This window comes from Schistocerca serialis, chromosome 5 (genome assembly GCF_023864345.2).
Source record: "Schistocerca serialis cubense isolate TAMUIC-IGC-003099 chromosome 5, iqSchSeri2.2, whole genome shotgun sequence".
NCBI classification, from domain to species: domain Eukaryota; kingdom Metazoa; phylum Arthropoda; class Insecta; order Orthoptera; family Acrididae; genus Schistocerca; species Schistocerca serialis.
In genome coordinates, this window is record NC_064642.1 from 346061149 (window position 1) to 346083026 (window position 21878).

General features: G+C 37.0%; 2 protein-coding genes across 3 annotated transcripts in view; one reads left to right on the forward strand and one right to left on the reverse strand.

Annotated features, from left to right (window-relative positions):
- Positions 1-1530: 1530 nt before the first annotated feature.
- On the reverse strand, positions 1531-21222 carry LOC126481513 (selenocysteine-specific elongation factor). Of its 2 annotated transcripts, none has more exons than XM_050105312.1 (6): positions 21128-21222; positions 15752-15921; positions 15561-15672; positions 11410-11570; positions 2847-3657; positions 1531-2162 (listed from the first exon to the last, which is right to left on the reverse strand). In XM_050105312.1, exons 2-6 carry the CDS (start codon positions 15902-15904, stop codon positions 1999-2001), a joined length of 1401 nt encoding a protein of 466 aa, XP_049961269.1. In that variant the 5' UTR covers positions 15905-15921; positions 21128-21222; the 3' UTR covers positions 1531-1998. The 2 variants fall into 2 exon arrangements, with proteins under 2 accessions (XP_049961269.1, XP_049961268.1); XM_050105311.1 differs by lacking the exon at positions 21128-21222 and adding an exon at positions 20462-21120.
- Positions 21223-21505: 283 nt separating this feature from the next.
- The window catches only part of LOC126480950 (WD repeat-containing protein 47), a 702106-nt gene continuing 701733 nt past the window's right edge, over positions 21506-21878 (forward strand). The window contains exon 1 of the mRNA XM_050104374.1: positions 21506-21598. The gene's annotated coding sequence lies outside the window, so the exon portion shown is untranslated. The remainder of the gene's footprint in view (positions 21599-21878) is intronic.

Genomic DNA, 21878 nt, shown 5'->3' on the forward strand with positions numbered 1-21878 from the left:
GGACAATGTGGCCATGGATAGCCACTTGCGGCCAATGTGGAGCCAACAGAGGACGGTGGATTCCCTGCAAGAAGCACGCAGGGAAGATTGCCATAGGGTTGTGGTCTCCTTCATTGTCCTCAATCTGTTTGAGAAGATCAGGGTAGCCCACTCTGAGTTCCATACCTCCAGCAATCAATGGGGTAAACATGACCAAAGATCCAGTTCTGGGACCCCCACTTGCAGAATCGGCATCCTGGTGGCCACCTTGGCCAGCCAGTCAGCTCGTTCATTTCCCAAAATCCCAACATGACAAGGGGTCCAAACGAAAATAACAGCTCCCAGGTCGATGGAGATAACAGGCAAGATCCTGGATAGGCATAACCAGTGGGTGAGAAGAGTAGCACTGGTCCACAGCCTGAAGGTTGCTATGGGAGTCACTACAAATTAGGATACACTTGCCAGTGGAAGAACGAACATGCCTAAGGGATAGTTTAATGAGCATTAATTAAGCAGTAAAGACACTGCAGCCATCTGGCAGAGAGTGCAGTTCACTGCACCATGCATGTGTGTACACAAAACCTGTTCGTCCATCGACTATTGAGCCGTTCTGTGAATACCATTTCCAAACCCGAATATGTCTCAAGGACAGCCAAGAACAGGTGTCAAAAAATGGTTAAAATTATCTATTGATGATTACTAACAGCAGTTCTGAGTATGACAGGGAGTGTAAGCAGAGAGAAAAATAATTAGTCTAGGGGGAGAACATAGCACACCACTGACTGTTAATGAAGGTTTCTGTACTTCAGTACTGTAACAGTTTGCCACAAGTCACCAACAGAGATCAGACCTTCACCCCCCCCCCGGTCTCTCTCTCTCTCTCTCTCTCTCTCTCTCTCTCTCTCTCTCTCTATGTGGGGGAGGGGGGTGCAGCAGTGGCAGTGTCTATTCCATCTTTAATACACTCATAGTACTCTACCTGTTTCACAATTAATGTGTTTCTCTAGCACCTTCCTTTCCTGCCATGATCACCTACAAGATTTTCCATCTAGCTACATCAGTCTCCCTCTCACTGCATTCAACTGGTTAAATTGTGTTGCTCAATCCCCCTTGATGAATTCATATCTCACTTCAAAGTGGTTTTAAACAATAGAATAAATTTCACATGTGGGTAAGCTTGAAGATGCCTTTCTCTCGAACAATGACATAGGCCTACACCAACTCAGCTCCACTAGTTTCTAGACTGACACAAATTCTATCTAATGCCTCATGAAAGAGGCTGATTTGAGCTGTCAATATTCTAGACACCAAAGTTACAATTCCAAAGTACAGAAGATATTTCTTCACAGCACTACGCTCCTGTCAGCCCTCAGGAAAACACTTCTTTAATAGAGCTTATAACTATTTCTTCTCATACTTCTCTTGAAGATAATTGAACAATATTTATAGCTAAACTAATAGAAAGGGTTTGAGGTTTTGGCTACAATGGATGCATAAACAGATCAAAAGGCGCACAAGTTGATTCTAGCTTGATCGGTCAGTACAGAAACATTAGCAATAAATGAATTTATTTCACTAATCATGTATACAGGCCCATTATTAGATTTAAAAGTAGGAAGCAGGGTTATTAAACACTCCATCAACAATGAGGTCATTAGATACCCCTTGATTATAGAAGGAATTCAGCCAGATGCTTTTCAAAGGAATCACTCCAACATTCCTGCCAAGTAATTTAGGGGAACCATGGAAATCCTAAATCTGGATGACCACACAGATTTTTGAACTGTCATCCTCACAACTGCAAATCCAGTGCCTTTAAGAACTACTCGCAAGGCTTAATTTTGACAGATCTTCCTAGTTTGACCAATATTGCAGCATTATGTATTGAAGGAGAAATGAAAAATCACTTGGGCAATTTTTTCACATTTGAATGACTTCAGTGTCTTAGACATTTATTTTATTTCTCATTTAACAGAGTAACTTTAATTACAAACAATTTCAAGTTTGTCTTTGCAGGCATTAAAGCTGTATCATCCTCTTTTCAGGATCATATGCATATCTTTTGAATGCAACTGTAAATTTCACAGGGCCAGTATCATTTCCATCATCTTGTACAGCAACATTTTTACCCTTTTTCTTTGAGCCTTGATTTATTTGAGAAATAGTTGTATCTTTCAGGCCACCTGCAACAGAGTAATATACAGAATATGCTGCATACCCAAATAACCTGGAAATTATGTGGCAGTATACATGCAACAATAATAGATACACATGAGACAAACTGAACCATGTACTGTATACATTTAAGTCCACACATGCTGCAAAATGCAAATAGGCCTGCTTCTGTGGATATTCTAATAATCTATAGTATACGTAGATCTTGATCTACCCATATGAATAACATCTATATATGCCTCATGCTTAAGATGGGTGTACACACAACATTATCTAAAATCAGGCACAGAGATTTTTATAGAGAGAGGCATGTAGATGATGTAGAGATGACAGCACAGAAAAACAGGTCTGTATGTGCGTTCACTGAATTACCAGTTAGGAAAAAATCAAACAACAGAAAATCCATGATGGAATGTAACAACAATATGAAAAGGGAAGTTGCTGCTCACCATATAGCAGAGACGTCGAGTCGCAGATAGGCACAACAAAAAGCCTGTTACAAATAAAGCTTTCGGCCAGTAAGGCCTTCGTCAAAAATAGACCACACACACACACACACACACACACACACACACACACACACCCACGCACACACACACACACACGTGTAATATTGCAGGTGATTATGTGACCTATATATTATCAGTCAACAAAGATGAAAGGTATCACTCTCCAGTAATTCAGGAACTGACCTGGAATTCTGATGTTTATTTTCCCACTCTGGCCAAATGCTCCATCTATTACTCCCTCTTCACCAGTGGACAGGTTCACTTTTAACCCTACAAACAGCTGGATGTTTGTTTCCTTCTTGAAAATGTCCTTTCCAATTACTTCATTTGCATTTTTTATTCTGTCAACAATTCCAGTCTTGCATTTGTCTTTGTAAACTTTGAGTTTTGGTAGTACAGCAGTGGAATAATTTTTATCAACAATCCTCTCAAGCATCTTTCCCCAGAATGCAATTCGACAACTGTTACTATTGATATCAATGTCCAGTTTTGAACCAATGACAAGGGAACGAGAACTTGCCAATATTGGTTTCTCAAACTCAAGTAAAACATATTGTTTTAAAGGTAATTCCTTTTCTATCTGTTTCGTGCTATCTGATTCATCAGACAGTAACTCATCTTGATACTTGTATATCTGCTGAAAACTGAAGGAATCACCTCTGTCATCAGACTTCTCACAGCTTTTATCATTCTCCATGAGCCCAAAAACTGAAACTTTTGCCATCACAGTTTCATAACCAACACTTATATGAAATTTCATTTTTGATTTTACAGAACTCTTGAAATACCTGATCTTCTGTGCAGAAATAATTGCAGCATGTATATTTGTGATATATCCTGGGCAACACACTAGCCCTCTTTCTAGAAGTTTTGGATCAAACTGTGTAACACATATACCTAGTCGATCTCCTTGTGACGCCTGTTCAACTGGCTGACGAAACATCTGCATTGTTTTTACCTTTTTAGTAACTTGCATTGAAGGGATTTCAATTGCCTGAAAAGAAATGAAACATATACATAAAAATTATGACACAACGTTTTTATAGTCAAATGACTATTCCAAGAGGAAAAAGTACAGTCATGTTACACTATTCAGACTGAAAACTTATGAAAAGAAATTCATGCTATAAAAGAGTAGCCAATCTCTATTACTATTTCTTGCACATTAAAAAAGTCATAATAAAAAATTGAATGATAAGACTGATTTGAAAAGAAGATGTAACACCATGAATAGTGTTTCTATTTCCTTCATTGTCACTGCCCCACCTATGTTTGTTGACATGTAGCAAATGCAGACAGGGAGGGGGAGGGGGAGGGGGGGGGGGAGGGAGGGGGGGAGGGAGAGAGAGAGAGAGGGGGGGGAGGGAGGGAGGGAGAGAGATGTTATGGGGTGTGGAAGGTAGGCAGAATTTGGAGGACTTGACATGCAGAATCATACAAATTTACCTAACTTTATAACTTAGGTTGAGATCAATGTAGTTAAACTGTGCAAACTTTAAAAAGGTATTAAAAATACAAACACAGTCAAATCACACTTACTGTCTCTAGCTTTTACTCACAGTCACCTAAATAATCACACACTATCACCAAAATTATAAATATGATGTCTATTCTAAAGTCTGCTAAAACCCCAATAGATCAGCAAAGAGGGGCTGCAGTAAGAACACAGGAAAATTTGACTGGTTGATCATCTACACACAACCTGAAAAAAACATTAAACTCTACCCCCCAATAATTGAGAAATGAAACCATGCAGTTCAAAAAACTTAAAAAGCTGTATCACATACATATATCTGTCTGCTAAGATAGATGGCAGATATGCAGTTGAACTAGCCTCCACATTCAGGTCTGAAAATAAAATATAACTTATTAAAATGCTGTGTCCTAAAATTGGTATGCGAAAAGACCTGGAAAATCTGCTAACTCCACCTCTTGCCTTTAGCAGCTGCAGCCAATCATCCATCACTTCCAGATACTCTCATTCCTGTGAATGCATGGTTTTGTACCTCAACAGTAATGTCACAGTAATGTGCGGGGATGTTACAAAGGGCCATGGAATTTGCAGCATCTGTTTTTCTGGCTGCCTCTTCAGCCAGTTCATTACTTTAAGTTTCAAAGTGTCTTGGCACCCAGTAGTACTTCTTCCCCGCCTTCTTTATAAGCAGAGCACAGAATTATGGATATTCTGAACTTGTTTGTGTGTTATATTGAATGAACGTCAGTTCTGGAATCAAAGCACAGATGAAATTTCACAACCAGAATATCGTTCATCTGCTCCAGAGCTCTCAAGGTAACATTTAGCTCCACCTAAAACACTCTGTATTTATTTGGTGAACATATCTCAAAGAAAAACTCAGAGAAAATCATAGAGAAGTGAAGACTGTCATTTCATTTAGACCCATCTTTGATTTCTGCTGTACAATTGTGGTGCTAATTTAAAATTTCATGAAACATTGAGTAAAAATAAACCCAGGAATGCAGTCCCTGCTGTACCTCAATAAACCTGAAATTACTCTGGGCATAAGCTGGTTCATCTACATCTACATCTACATAGATACTCCGCAAGCCATCATAAGGTGTGTGGTGGAGGGTACCTTGTACTATTATTTGTCAATTGCTTTACTGTTCAACTCGCAAATAGAGCAAGGAAAAAACAACTGCCTATATGCCTCCATATGAGCCCTAATCTCTCATATCTTATCTTTGTGGTCCTTACACACAATGTATGTTGGCAGCAGCAGAATCGTTCAACAGTCAGCTTCAAATGCCAGTTCCTTTAAATTTTCTCGATAGTGTTTCTTGAAAAGTGTGTCGCCTTCACTCCAGGGATTCCCATTTGAGTTTCCAAAGTATCTCCGTGACACTTATGTGGTGTTCAAACCTGCTGGTAACAAATCTTGCAGCCCGCCTCTGAATTGCTTCGATGTCTTCCTTCAATTCAACAAGGAATGGATCCCAAACATCGAGCAGTACCAAGAATAGGTCACACCAGCATCCTATAGGTGGTCTCCTTTGCAGGTGAAACATACTTTCCTAAAATTCTACCAATAAACCAAAGCCAGCCATTTGCCTTCCCTACCACAGTTCTCACATACTCATTCCACCTCACATTGCTTTGCAAAGTTATGCGCAGATATTTAAACGACTTGACTGTGTATACGAGTATTACGGGTTTGATCGTCCAACTCATCCACATTAACTTACATTTTTCCACATTTAGGGCTAAGCTGCCATTCAACACACTAACCAGAAATTTTGTCTTTGTTATCTTGTATCTTCCTACAGTCACTCAACTGCGGCATCTTACTGTACACCCCGGCATCATCAGCAAATAACCGCAGACTGCTGCCCACCCTATCCGCCAAATCATTTATGTCTACAGAGAACAGCAGCAGTCCTATTACACTTCCCTAGAGTACTCCTGACAACACCATTGTCTCTGATTAACACTTGCTGTCGAGGACAACACACTGGGTTCTATTATTTAAGAAGTCTTCAAGCCACTCTCATAACTGTGAACTTATTCCATGTGCTCTTACCGTCATTAACAGCCTGCAATGAGGCACGGTGTCACATGCTTTCCAGAAATATGGAATCTACCTGTTACCCTTCATCCGTAGTTCCCAGTATATTATGTGAGAAAAGGGCAAACTCATTTTCACACGAGCAACGCTTTCTAAAATATGCCGATTCATAGACATAAGCTTCTCAGTCTCAAGAAAGTTTATTATATTCAAAATGAGAATATGTTCAAGGATTCTGCAGCATACACAAGTTAGGGATATTGGCCTTTAATTTTATGGGTCCATTCTTTTACCCTTCTTATATTAGCTTCTTTCCAGTCACTTGGGACTTTGTGCTGGGCGAGAGATTCATGATAAGTGCAAGCTACATAAGGGGCCAGTGCCGTAGAGTACTCCGGTTTCACCCATGTGTCAAGGTTGACATTTGTCCCATATAAACAGTCTCTTGGCCATGCTTTGCACAGATCACACATCCCTTAATTATTCAAAGGTGAATTTCAAAAATCATTTCTATGGTAGGAAGAGCAACAGTTTGGCATACTGGTGATTACAGAACATCACAGAAACTGTATGCATAACACATTAAGAAGAGATGCCACTGAAAGGTGAGTAGTAACTTCCCGGCCTAAGCACAGGGACTGGTGGATAGAGTCGATGAGTTTGATACGTACAGGTCTCATCGACCCATACTCAGTGCACCCAAAATTAGGCCAGGATCAGAAAGAAGCCTTATAAACTGGTACAGTTCCCAGGACCAGTGGCTGTGGTTCTTTAGGACATGCAGTGAATTCAAAGAACTGTATGTAATGTGCTTTAGGATTCAACCGTGCTCTCTCACTACCTCTCTCTAATCCCTTGGTTGTGGTAACCATAATAGCTTTGAATCAAATATGAGACCCGTAAAGCTCTCCCAAATCTTTCAGGCTGGATGCTGAATCTAGGCTGACAATGGTGGTGGTTTTAGCAAATCGCTTTACCATGGGCAATGTCTTCAAGTGATGTTTGGAGACACTCTTCCTCCTGTACAATAGCTATGGATAGTCACAAGCTTCAAATATAGCCAGTTCAATACACATAGTCCAGATGGCCTCGGTAAGCAACCATTTTCGTTGCTTTCTTTTGTACACTGTTTAATCTCTCAAGAGAATTGAGATTGGGAAGTGGACACTGGAGTGCAAATTGCCAATCACTTACTATTCAGCAGTATCCGCAAGGGTGTATTGAGATAGATGCGATATGGTAAGGCACCATAGCTTTTCTGAAGTGCATGCTGTGCCCATTGTTCTGAAGAGAGGGGGTTCTCACCAGCTTTATCCAAAGGGCACTTATGGCCATACCCTAAAATCACACTGTCTGCAGCACAAATGCAAAAATGCTTGCAAGTTGCTCCCTGCAGTCTACCAGTGCTGTGTGGTAGAAAATTAGTTCTTAGTTCTCCCTCCACCCGCCTAATGTTTTAGGGCCTCTCAACTCTATGTCTTTATTACTGTCTATGTTAAGATCATGTTTGTGCTAAAAATCAGAATGAGTAAGAAGAAAATGGCTGAGAAGGAGTCACATTATGCAAAACAAAAATTTTGTGAATTCTTCCACTTCAAGCTCAGTGGGTAGAAGATTACTGTCAGTGGGCTGATTTGTAATCTGTTACTTAACAGAAGTATCGTGAGAATGGCTGTTACTAAGTGTTTTACATCCAGCAACAGATTGTAATTGAGTGCCAGAAACATCCAGTCAGTTGTCGTCACATGTAATGAAATTTGTAAAACACAAATGCTTTATAGCACTCGAGGAAGGCCAATCTGACTTCAATGCATAATTTTCAACTACAACATTGCAAAATATTTAACACTTTGATTTATATTGTGAAGAGCATTTCAGTTCCGGTAGTGCACTTAATTTTTCATTTTGTTGGCAAACTGAAAATTTATCGTATTCTCCAAACACAGAAATCAATTTCTTCTTGACTTCAGATACAATAAAGTACACATCATCAAACCTCAACTGAAGAAAATCTGAAGGCTACGGAATAGCACTTTCTCCAAGACAGTTGGAACATAGGTCATCTGCAAATAGCAGGAACATCATGGAGTTCATAAAGTCCTTATCATAACTAGGAATTGCCTCCACTGAGTGCATTTTATGACTTTATGGCATTCTAATTGATTAAACAATCAATACTACAACTCCTGCTTATTTACAAAGCACATAATTGTAACTACACCAACATATATAGATTCAAAACCATCACATGAGAACACCTCATACAAAACAGAACATAACCATCCATATTTGACTGTGCTGTACTGTCAGTTCATCATTCAAACTGTTTACATCAGCTTCCATACAATAATAATAATAATAAAAAGCAACATCCACCATCTTTCAAAGAAAAACACGGCACAGCAGAATTGTGATGATGTTGGTGACAGTCAGGCATTTCAGTGCTTGGATGCTGCTTTAAGTAACTTTAGGCAAGTTCTATGCCATATCATTTGCTATCTCTATGCTGTAATCTCAAAGGTTCTTTCCATTAAGGCATTATACCACTAAGAATGACAGTAAGGACAGTCACATCTAAAATTAACAGATATCAACCTCTTACTCGGAATTATAGAATGATACCAATTCAAAAACTGGAAAAGTTTTGGGTTGTGGAGAGTTGAATGAATGCCTCATTTATTGAGCTACATGAGTTTGGAAGGCCACTGAGCAATAACATATGCCTTCTACCTATTAATAAACAATAATAAATATGAAAATTACTGTCATTTTATTACTATCTGTTTTATGATATAAACACATTTTGGAACGTCCATGAAAACTCAAATTCAACTACAATACTGCTGATCATGCTTCAAACTACATTCTACATCTACTTGGATACTCTGCAAATCACATTTAAGTGCCTAGCAGAGGGTTCATCGAACCACCTTCACAATTCTCTATTATTCCAATCTTGTATAGTGCGTGGAATGAATGAACACCTATATCTTTCCGTACGAGCTCTGATTTCCCTTATTTTATCATGGTGATCATTCCTCCTTATGTACATCAGTGTCAACAAAATATTTTCGCATTCGGAGGAGAAAGTTGGTGATTGGAATTTCTTGAGAAGATTCCGTCGCAACGAAAAACCCCTTTTTCCAGCCCAAATCCTGTATCATTTCTGTGACTCTCTCTCCCATATTTCTTTCTTTGAACTTTTTGATGTACTCTGTCAGTCCTATCTGGTAAGGATCCCACACCGCGCAGCAGTAATCTAAAAGAGGACGGACAAGCGTAGTGTACGCTGTCTCTGTAGTAGGTCTGTTATATTTTCTAAGTGTCCTGCCAATAAAACACAGTCTTTGGTTAGCCTTCCCCACAACATTTTCTACGTGTTCCTTCCAATTTAAGTTGTTCGTAATTGTAATACCTAGGTATTTTGTTGAAGTTATGGATTTTAGATTAGACTGATTTATTGTGTAACCGAAGTTTAACGAGTTCCTTTTAGCACTCATGTGGATGACCTCACACTTTTCGTTATTCAGGGTCAACTGCCACTTTTTGCAACATTCAGATATTTTTTTCTAAATTGTTTTGCAGTTTGTTTTGATCTTCTGATGACTTTATTAGTCGACAAATGACAGCATCATCTGCAAACAACTGAAGACGGCTGCTCAGACTGTCTCCCAAATTGTTTATATAGATAAGGAGCAGCAAAGGGCCTATAACACTACCTTGGGGAACGCCAGAAATCACTTCTGCTTTACTCGATGACTTTCTGTCAGTTACTACGAACTGTGACCTCTCTGACAGGAAATCACAAATCCAGTCACATAACTGATACAAAATTCCATAAGCATGCAATTTCAATACGAGCCGCTTGTGTGGTACTGTGTCAAAAGCCTTCTGGAAATCCAGAAATACGGAATCGATCTGAAATCCCTTGTCAATAGCACTCAACGCTTCATGTGAATAAAGAGCTAGTTGTGTTTCACAAGAACGATGTTTTCTAAATCCATGTTGACTGTGTATCAATAGACAGTTTTCTTCGAGGTAATTCATAATGTTCGAACACAATATATGTTCTAAAATTCTGCTGCATATCGACGTTAACAATATGCTCCTGTAATTTAGTGGATTACTCCTACTACCTTTCTTGAATATTGGTGTGACCTGTGCAACTTTCCAGTCTTTGGGTGCGGTTCTTTCGTCGAGCGAACGGTTGTATATGATTGTTAAGTATGGAGCTAATGCATCAGCATACTCCGAAAAGAACCTAATTGGTATACAGTCTGGACCAGAAGACTTGCTTTTATTAAGTGATTTAAGTTGCTTCACTACTCCAAGGATATTTACTTCTACGTTACTCATGTTGGCAGTTGTTCTCGATTCAAATTCTGGAATATTTACTTCATCTTCTTTTGTGAAGGCATTTTGGAAGGCTGTGTTTAGTAACATTAGTTCTTCATTTATACATGCTTGCTGCAACTGTAACATGAGAGCTAAGTATCATGGAGGGTTGGCAAGGGATATCCGGATTAACTAATTTGAAAGAAACTAGATTCTTTGGACCATATTGAAACACAGTGGGATAATCAGAACTTTAGCCAGCACTGATCAGTTTGCATCAAATACTCACACTGGGAACTTTTTACAAGAATCATTCTTCTATGTCATCATCAAAAAGATGAAAAATCTCTATAACACTGCTTCCATTCCACGCCAAAAAATACATCACTTGTGACTTTCCACAACACCCCTACACTTCTGATAAATTCTACAATGACTACATAATTCAGGTTATCACAAAGTACAGATAAAATTTGTAGAGTTATAACAACACCCCGATAATTAAAAAGGTACCATCAAAACTCATTCTGCAAAGCTACAGTTGTGAAAGGAATAGACTATGGGCAATTCTATGATGAACTAGACATTCAAGACATTGCCCTATCACATTGGTGGTTCGGGCACACAATGAACACAATCAAGTGCATGTGAATGGAGACATATAAAAACAATTTACACATCATGCTGTATTAATATCCAATATTTTCAAAAAAAATTTAACAACACCAATAAATACCTAAAGAACTTCATTAGTTATATCAACCTCTACAGCAGAAACTAAGATCAGTTCCTACTGTGCAACAGTAACAATACACAATCTGTCAAATAATTTTTTTAATTCTCTATAACTATTTTTAAGAGAGAAATAAAAGATTAAGTCTACATACATCATTAACATTTACAGATCCCTGGAGAACAGTTCCAGTCATTACAGTCCCCTGTCCACGAATGCTGAAGCAATGATCAACAGCAAACAAGAATGGTTCCGAGGTACCACGGGTGGGAACATAAGCATATTGTTTTAGTGTTTCTATAAGTTCTTCTATTCCTGTGAAACAGATTATATATTATTACCACTTACAGGGCATGCATCATATTTCAATATATAAAACATAAAATGTAACTACAACCTCCTTCATAGTCATCAAAAGAAAATATTACAATATTTTTCATTTATACAGGATTTATCAGAAAACAAAAATTGACATAAGGAAATGATATGGTAATACAGTCAAAATCATTCCAGTAAACATAGATCCAGAAAGATGCCATTTGTGAGATAATTTTGAACGTGTGGTTATAAGCTGCCATTTGTGACAGCACGGGAAAAAAAATTTATTGCACTCTAAATTAAATACGATGTCTCTTGTTGTCTTCACTGATGATGATAAATTCAGCTTCTCTTTCCTGAGTGGATTAGTAATCGAAATAATGAAATTAAATTTGTTCTTGATGCTATTAACCACTGAGACAATTAATCACTAGGCATTATCCAGCTGCAAATTATGTGAAATGATGACCTGTGACTACAACATTTCAATTTGCGCTAATAAAAGTTTATTGTCTCTAAAACTGTCACATAAACCTAAAGACTGGTGAAACCAACTACTTCAGCAAGTTGTTAAAAGCGACTTGAGCCTCCAATATAGCGGGAGGTAAACTTGCTATATAGAACTTAATAAACTGAAAAAACTGCTGAAAAATATTAATTTTGTTCACTGCTAACCGTTAAAGGAAAATCAACCACAGACTAACCCATACTTAATTTGAGTCAAACTGACACATGATGCTACTCCTAAGTGCTTATTTGTGGTAAAATCATCAGAGACCCTTGGAGGTAAAACTGGGATAAAGTCCAACTTTAGTATTCAGAAACAGAGTCCAAAACCCACATCACACGAGAATTACAAGTCCAGATGGTCACCTGGGAGAAGATAACCAGACATCTGACTAGGCCCTAAGTTTTCTAAGTCCAGCTAATCGACTGTCCATAAAATTTTTATCTCCCTAAAGCCTGTGTGCCTGGAATCACCACACAGCTTGACCTACATGCTGCTTCAGTTAGATTGCAAAGAACATTTTCCAACCAGCACAGGTCCCACTCCAACCACATTGCACCGAACTCTCTCCCTGCCATGATGGCTGTCGCCCTTATATAGCCTCAGTCCACCTCCTCCACAGAATTCCTGTATATGTCGCTTAATGAGGTCTGCAGTTACATCAGCCTCACTTACATCTTTTGATACAGAGTATTTATGAATTATGTGACTGCCCCATTAAGCTACGTGCCAAAATTCTTGTCTAAAATGTTGCAATAATCAAAAAGCATTCTCTCTCTTTGTGCTGTTAAATATTATTACAACTATTAATTTGGTACCACTTCCCTAACAAATTTTTACTGATCTTACCATTGCTCTACTCAAAATTTATGTATCTTCAACAGTTCATCAGTTATGGATGACATAAATAAAAAAAAAAGAAACATACATTAAAAATTATAAATTTTAAGAACGAAAGATGATGAATTGTGTGTTACAACCTTCACCAATGCATACTACCTTGCTGTCTGTGAACTTGTTTCGATTATATATCAATTTTCAACTAAAGTCCAACTAAAATGTGTCTCACTGCTGAATTAATTATGCTATAAATCTTGTGTATGTACCCGTTGAAGCACCCCACCAAGAGCTTAATTTGATTGCCCAATCTTCATTCTACATTAATTGGTAAAGAAATAATTATACTTTTGCTGACTGGCACTTACAGGAAAACTTCTTGATGGGTGTATCTTTTTATATATGATGATCGCCATGACTCATGGCTGGGGAATATGGTACATGTATGATGGGAACCTGGAATGTTTTGTAAGTTAATTGTGAAACAATGCCATTGATAAAGTTAAGGAATTCAGGCATTGAATTGTACAGTCTTGTCAAGATTCATGAGATGATACAGCAGTGTTTGAAGAATCTGTAACTCATTGCAGTGATAGGTGAAGTATTACACACAAATATGAGGACAACAAGTGTAAAACTGCAGTAAACTATAACATGAAATGAGCCAAACTAGCACTGAATTTCTTGTTACATTTCAAATACATTTGTACTAAGTAGGACAACATTTCATACTGAAGTCAATGGCGGCTTACAACCACATGTTCACAATTATTTTCCAAACTCATGTCTACTGGAATGTTATTGGTTCTATTTTCGCATATCTTCAGCCACGTCAGTTTTCATTGTTAATTATCATACACATTATTTTATCAAGTTACATTTACTCTTTAACTGCTTATCAAAAACACTGATAAATAAAAGTTGAACACCATAAAATGTTCAGAAAATAGCTTTTTAAAGTAAAACATTTCATCTGAATATAGGTAATTTGACATCATACTCAGGAAAAAAAGGAAATCACACTACAACAATATGAAAGGGCAATGTAAAAAAAGGAACTGCAGAGTAGCAATCTTGAAGATGGAACCTAAAGGGAAAGAAATACTAAAAATAATTCACTTACTCTTTGCAGAGTACAAGCTAAAACGATTTAATGTAGTCCTATAAAAAATTGTCACGCTGGAAACAGAACCCTGCCTTTCACATTTGGTGTACAATCAGCTGACCTAGACAAACATACCTCACAAACTGACAAAGTTTCAAGGGAAAAATATCATGACAATTTGAAGCTTTGAAGTAGATTATTGGAAGGCCTCATATTGTGCACACCGCATGCGAAAGGATGTTTGGATTTGAATCCTGGACCAGCACTTAACTTGTCAAATACAGTTAAAAAGAAAAATGTTTACAAAATAATTATTTTTCAACCATGTCCCTGGACTTTCAGATTACAGGAACACTCTTATGTGGTTAACTTACCCAATTGTTACATAAAATTGTGTCAACTAATCATGTAAAAAAATTAAGAAAAATAAAAAATAAATGACAGAAATATATTCTTAATCTTGGTGGCAAACTGAAGTAATACAGAGTCAAATTTGGAAAGTTAAAGCAATAGTTACTAACCTGCTAGAAAGAAAAACCAAATTAAAATTCTTCTTTCTTAAATCCCCTTTTTTCTTCGCGTATGTTTCATTTACATCAAAACATAAGCACTTATTTTCTACTGTAGGCAGTCTGTAGCTTGATAAGTGTGTAAGTTGAGGGGGGAGGGGGGGGGGGACATTTTCCCTCATTACAGTTGAGCATCCCACATGCAATATAGGTAACAATTAAAATAGGTACCCTGTATTGAGAGAGGAAGCAGCAGTATTTTGGTCTTGTTCTGGAAACAGTCTCTAAATTTACCTGAAGTGATGTAGGAAAATCACTAGAGAAATAAATCACAATGATCTGAGTGTGTCTTTTTTCAATTAATTATACAGCAATGCACAGAGCAATAACATTTTCCATACAATGACACACTACTACTACTACTAGTAGTAGTAGTAGTAGTAGTAGTAGTAGCAGCAGTACTAGTACTAGTACTAGGAGTAAGGAATGATGAGAAAGAATAATACTTTGTTCTAAATTGTATACATCATGAACACCAAAATTATGCTCAGCAAATGGACATTATTAAACACTGTACTATAAATGCATTCAAGGAACATCTCAAAGAATATGAAATTAAATTAATAAGTTATTACAGACCACTTCCGAAATAATTAGTGCTGGTGATGTTCTATTTAGGCAATATCAGTCAGGGATATTTGCTTTGGTATTTCTTAAATAGAAAGCTGTTTATTTACTTCATACAATTTAACTGCTGTTTACTAAATACTATTTACATCTGGAAGCATGAAGAATTATTTTGGGAACAGAATTATTGCATACAGTACTAACAGGTGTTTTCATTATCAGATTAAGAACAACAGATACCTTGCACAGTATGAACGCCCCAGTTAAGTAAAGGAAAAATGATCTATAATAAATTTGTCATTTTCTATAATTTCTTCCAATTATACATATTATTTAACAGATGAACGATATACTGAGAAAATAAGAAAAGGTAAGAGAGACTCAACATAAAAAATACATACCAACAGAACTACTGTTTAAATCAGAATCTCCCCCAGATTTTGCAGAAATACTAACTACAGGAGCATCTTTAAAGACAGTGTTTGCTAAAGTATTTTTCATTCTCTTTGTCATCTGTAAAATGTAATAAGTTAATGAGCTTTCTTCTGTAATTAAAGCACTGTCCTGTTAGATAATTATAAAATTATCTTACCTTTTCAATCATTACTCCTCTTTTCTCAGGTGGTAGTAAATCAATTTTATTTAAAACAACAATCATATGTTTGCACGTTATTTCCCCAATAATCAAGCACTCAGCAGTTTGAGTCTGCATGCCTTTTATTATATCAACTACAAGTATCATCATGTCTATAATCTGAGCTCCTGAAATATTTAAACGATCATTATTTCAGTAAAGACAACATTACACAGGTTCATTCATTAACCAGCAAAGTTCCATATTTATAAAGGTAAAAACACAGAAAATTATTTCTTTTATAAATATAAGGCAAGCCACTTGGTCAAAGTCTGTTGTCATCTACACAAGAGAGAAAATTAGTTGCATGAATCTGTGATATTATTCTAATAATTTAAATAAAATATTTTGAGTGTTTCAAAGAAAATTTAAATTATTCTTGCAGATTTCTGTATGGTAGAAGTTCAAGTGAAACTTACTGATAAAGGTGATAACACTGAAAAGTCTACCAAATGGAACATAATAGAAATACATAAATATGTTGCAAGGAAGTTAGGACGGGGAAAATATAATGCAAATGGATAAGAGCACCTTGATCCAGAAACAAAGCAAAACCGTATTAACAATCTATACCATTCCTTACTAGTTTCCTTATGCCAGACATCTGTAACCTAATAAATTAATTGCAACACCAATAATTTAGATAAATAACCTTCTATTTCCACAATTACATTATAGCTCAAATAAAATAACTCTGTGATTGACAAATCGCAGTGTTGCTGGCCTGCAGCAAGCTAAACATGACAAGATTATTTGTATATCTAACCAAACAAGCAACTCAGTATGAAAACAACTACACGTGCCTGGTCACTGGCTCTTCTACTCAACTTGCTTGAACTGTTTGTCCTTACTAGCAGCTTAGTCTTTACATGAATACATTAATATTTTCCAAAGAAATTAATCTGAACTACATAGGCCTGCTTACAAAGCAGTATTCCTTGTCATGCTGCTACACACTGAACATTGTTTCTTAGCACAGACAAAACAGAAGGTTTCAATCTCAAATCTAGGTTATCATATAATTTTCAGAAGGGGTGGCTGTGGGCAGAGATGTCCTGTATTTTTATTTATGTTCAATGGGATGTTTTTGGAGATGTCTGCATCATGGTGAATTACTAAATTCTGCATCCTAGACAAAGAAGTAACAATAATTATTTTTGTGTTTTGTATTATGGTTACGCGCATCATAGTGCAGATGAAATAGCTTTTTACCATCAGAAAGAAAGAGCCTACCATTAAGAAGTAAATGTATTGTGAAGAGAGGCATTCTAAGACAAAGGTGCCCTTCCCCAGTAGGAACAAGGGCTGCCCCCACCCTTGACCCACAGCTCTCAGGGAAAGCAAAAAATGTAGTGTAGGTTTTCTCTTTCAAGAAAATGATTCAAAAGTCAATATTATGCTGTCTCTAACAAGGTCAAAACTGGAACATTTTCATGACTACTTACACATTGCTATTCATCTTCCAAAATACTGAACATACTCCACACTCCCTGGTCTGGCCCCCTCTCCCCCAAACTATCTTATGGGTGCGCCCTTGCTGTCCAACACATGTACAGTTTCACCCAAACTTCCAAGGTTATAATTATATAGACAATGTAGTATCCTAAAACGAGCAATTTCAGATAGGAACTAGAAATGACTGTTTTAGCAGTATCAAGTCTTGAAAGAGTAATGTGCGTAAGACATGTGTTTGTAAACTGTTTGTGTTTTATACTGAACAATCACTTTACATCCACATCTCAAATCCCCATCATCTGCTGAGCTGGAATTGTGTAAGATACTAATACCACCCTATTTGAATGGTACACATTATTTTGGGCTCATTCGAGATGTGTTGCCACACTTGTTTGGACTTTACCTCTTATTTTCCATGAGAGGACATAGTAGGCAACACAATGGTGCACCAGCCCACTTCAGTTTTCATGTCCATGAGTATCTAAACAGTGGTTGATACCTGGACATACAAAAATAAAAATGCAACAACATTTTATTCATGACTGTACTTCTTGCATTGGGAATGGGGATTGTTATTTGCGTAGAAGTAGTGAAACTTGAAAAATGAAGTAGCAACAGCAGAAACCACAAGGAGATCAGCATCATCAAATAATCTAGTAAATTGTGTGAATGTGCTAAAGCTGTTGAAACATAAATAAATGCAATAGACCAACATGATGAAAAAGACATGTGACAAACTATAATAACAATGGAGACTTCAGGTAGGAATATCAATAATGAGGGAACTAGCAGAAATTGTGGCAAGTAGCAACCCAAGTTTCAATGTCGTGGATATCACCAATCCTCATATTGCACTTAAGGAAATGCTGAAAGGCTGTGAGAGGTCATTTAAGACCTGGCAGTGATTGTGTGCTAGCTGGAGGTGCAAACAATGTGTGTAGAAGCAAGAGGTCATGTGCACAGAGTGTTCTGATTGAAGCTTTCCAAAAATGCCAAACGCGGACTACTACAGCATTAGTATACCAGAAAGAGCCGATCTCATGGAAGTATCATGTGTTATCTCCAAATAACATCCATCAAAACAAAACAATTGTAAAGATCTGCACTGATTACACAAATGCTACATTTGCATGTGCAGACAGTACCATAAGAGGCCACTTCATTAGACATGGTCTTCATGGAATAGAAAGGCCAAAGAAGCTATGACCATCGAAATTCTGAAGGTTGTGAAACCATGTACTCATGGGAAAAGCATGACTACTCATCTGCAAGACTGCCAGTCACCAGAACCTAATGTCAGGTCAGCCAAAGCAGAAGTCACATCACCTACAACAGAAGTCATGTCAAAGAGTTAATTTAAACTTTTGTATAGCTTTCAGACCTTGTTTTGAATATGCGTGACGCAATAGGAATTAACAGGTGTGTAACTCACATTGGTTTATTCTAATTACAAAGTCAGGTTAGTATCTGATGCAAAAAACTGAAGTAGGCTAGATAGTGTGCTAGACCTCTACCTGTTCATCTCAATATCAGAAAGGCAATGCCCTGACTGTCCGACTCATCATCGCCCAGCCCAAAATGCTAAGGACAGAAGATTGAAATTTGAATAATGGGACCATGTTTAGCCCAGAAACTACAACAGAATCATATTAATGGATTTTTAACTGCTTCCTCACGCAAAAATTTCATGTTTAAGAGTGAAAAGTAAATAAACTGTGTTTTGTTAAACTAATATAAGGGAAGGAAAACATCATTTGTTTACTTTCATCCTTGAAAAAATACAATAGGAATGTTGGACCCAGCAGGCCACAAACTTCAACAAAAAATTTTACTTAACAGATAACTCTTCTGATACATCAAAGAAAATTATTATGTAATCATACAGTCAGTATTTTAGTCTAAGCATGTAACACGTTGTGACTGAAAGGCAAAATATAAGCAAGAACCCTGTTGAATGAAATAGAGAGAAAACTGGAGATACTGTCAGTATGAGCAATACAGCTGGTCTCAAAAACAGAGTCCAAAAAAAGTTAAAGACCCTGGAAGAATATATACATCTCATCTGTACATCACAGTGAGTGAATAGAAGTTACAGCCACATCCACACCAAACATAAATAATTTAATTTCATGTGGAATACAGTCATCTCTAACTTCATGTATGCCATGCTCACTCGCAAATCAAGAAGAAACAGCTAACTTGGAAGCAGCAGCTCAAGGTACATTTGTTTATTTCTTTCTCTTAGGCCTTATGGAAGTATTGTAGACATATAATTTTGACAAGTCTCAATGTTGTAAGGATGTGAGGACAGGTCAATAACTTGCATTCGAAGAGACAAATACTGTGATGAGAGTCTGAAATATACTGTCTATTAGCAGAGCACATGTCAAAATTTATATCAGTAGTTAACAATTTACAGATACACTGTGTCAAGGATCAAAAGGTAAAGTGTGCTGGCAATAGCACAGGGAAAATTTTATGTAAAACAGTGAGAATGAAATAAGAGGCTTTGGAATACATATGATGGAAGTATTTCCATGACATGGTATGCTCGTTTAGCATATATCTGGTATTTTAGCTGCATAAACTTTCATGTAATTCTTTACTGTCCAAATATAGTGCTGATCACTGAGTGAATTCATTGCCTCTGCCACATCTTAATCTTGCCTATCAATCTATCACTAACATTTACAAAGCTTATATGATTACAGTGCCATTAAAAAAACTGCAGTAGCAAACACTGCTTATGTTTTGCCATTATGCATGGCTGTTCTCACAAGCTCTAAATTTGGAAACCTAAAAGCTAATTATCAAAAATAATCTGAATGTCGGATAATGTAATAAGCCTGGAAATAACAGTAAAACCATCACCACCATCCAACTGTACAATATTCCTTTATTAATGAGTCTGTTATAAACTGACAATAATTCACAGAACACATAGCAACAGAAATTGTTGAGTACGCTAATGTACTAAATTTTCTGATTCAGCATGCACTTATACAAGTGTTCATGAACATATACAGGTAATCAAATATATACTGTATGAATGTACAAAATGAAAACTGAAAATCTCTAAGAACAGTTGGAAATTTACGGTACAAAGTGTAAATGTATTAGGCCATTTAAATTCATAAATCACGTCGTAGAAACAGCTTACATCCTAGTGGAGGGTTATTATTTGATTCCTATAGTGTATATGAATTTACGCACCACCAATAATTGTTCGTATCAGAGAGGCATGGCCAGGACAGTCCACAAATGTGAACTGCAAAATCTCTTTATCACTATATTTCGTAAGATGGGGCGGCATGTCAACCTGAAAAGAACTAAATCCAAGATCAATCGTTATTCCTCTTTCTTGAGATTGAGGATTCTTGTCAAACGCCGCTGTGCTGGCAACTGTACTAATTGCTTTTGCTAAAGAGGTTTTTCCGGAATCAACGTGACCCAGAATGCCTACATTTAAATTCAGAATTTGTCTACCCATCGCTATTTGTTTTCTAGTCACTATAACAGAATACCGAAACTGGAGCTATGCATTAGGTTATTTAGGTTATGTTGTTTTGACAGTAATGGATGGACTCCACTGTTCTGACAATTCATAAACATTAAGCTGCTTTCTTGGATATCCACTACAACTCAGAATGAAACGACTGTCACACGCTTGTTTTTTGGTAAGTTCCGCTGCAGATGTTTGAAAATCGCGCACGTCCTCTAACTAGCACTCAACAAAACACTCTTTGCCCACATTACTCTGCGGCTATGATGTAATTTCAAGGTGTTATCTCGTACATTAATGAGGCACTGGCTACAAAAATGTTGACGCTAGCGATAAACAGAAATCCGATTATTACATGAATCTCATCCGATTATTACATGAATCTCATGATGTGAACTGTACAGCGCCGATATTTATTGTTTACCAATGGTGTGCAACTTTGCACTATGTATGTGTGAGTGAATGGGGTGGTTTGGGAGAATCTAAACCTGTTATGTATTTTTTAAGTTATCCTTAATTTATCTTAACAAACGCGACACATTTTTCTCGTTTCTCTTAGTAAGGGAAAATTTTCAGTTTTCAGAAAATTGCTTTAAAAATTCAGGTAATCAGTTAAATCTGTTGCCCACTATTCGTGTTAATAAAACTAAAAATCCGTGGTTTAGCTCGATTCAAATAAGTTCTAGCTGTTCTGTCTCATTTTGACACTAGCACGGCCAGAGATCGTTAGCACAGCGAAGAAATACATCTTTGATCGTAAGATGTTTGTTATATTTAGTGTGCGAGAAGCGTGTTGTCGAATGTGATGTGTTGAGTGTCTTGTGTTTAGGAATCGAGGATTTCGGAAAGTAAGTCGCATGTCTTGATTATCTATGAATCCTAAATGTAAATCACTGAACCCTGGCTAGATTTCACAGAAAGTCGTTTGTTCTCCAAGGTTTAAAACAAATCGTCGTAAATGCCGCCGACTGACATTTGCCTTATAACTTAATCTCTTAAAATGAAATTTTGACAATAACTTCCTCGTGACATGTTTTAGTAACCCATATTACGCAAGATATGTTTTTTGCCATATGTTATGATGGTTCCAGTATTTTAAGATAGCAGGTCACCTCAGCCACTGTTTTC

What these genes read in the sequence shown, in the direction of transcription:
- LOC126481513 (XM_050105311.1), bottom strand. Translation starts at nt 20,738, where the DNA reads ATGGGTAGACAAATTCTGAATTTAAATGTAGGCATTCTGGGTCACGTT. An exon ending in GATACGAACAATTATTGGTG is followed by an intron (nt 15,922 to 20,461) that starts GTGCGTAAATTC and finishes TAAATATTTCAG; the next exon opens with GAGCTCAGATTATAGACATG. An exon ending in GATCTGTAAATGTTAATGAT is followed by an intron (nt 3,658 to 11,409) that starts GTATGTAGACTT and finishes ATTTCTTTTCAG; the next exon opens with GCAATTGAAATCCCTTCAAT.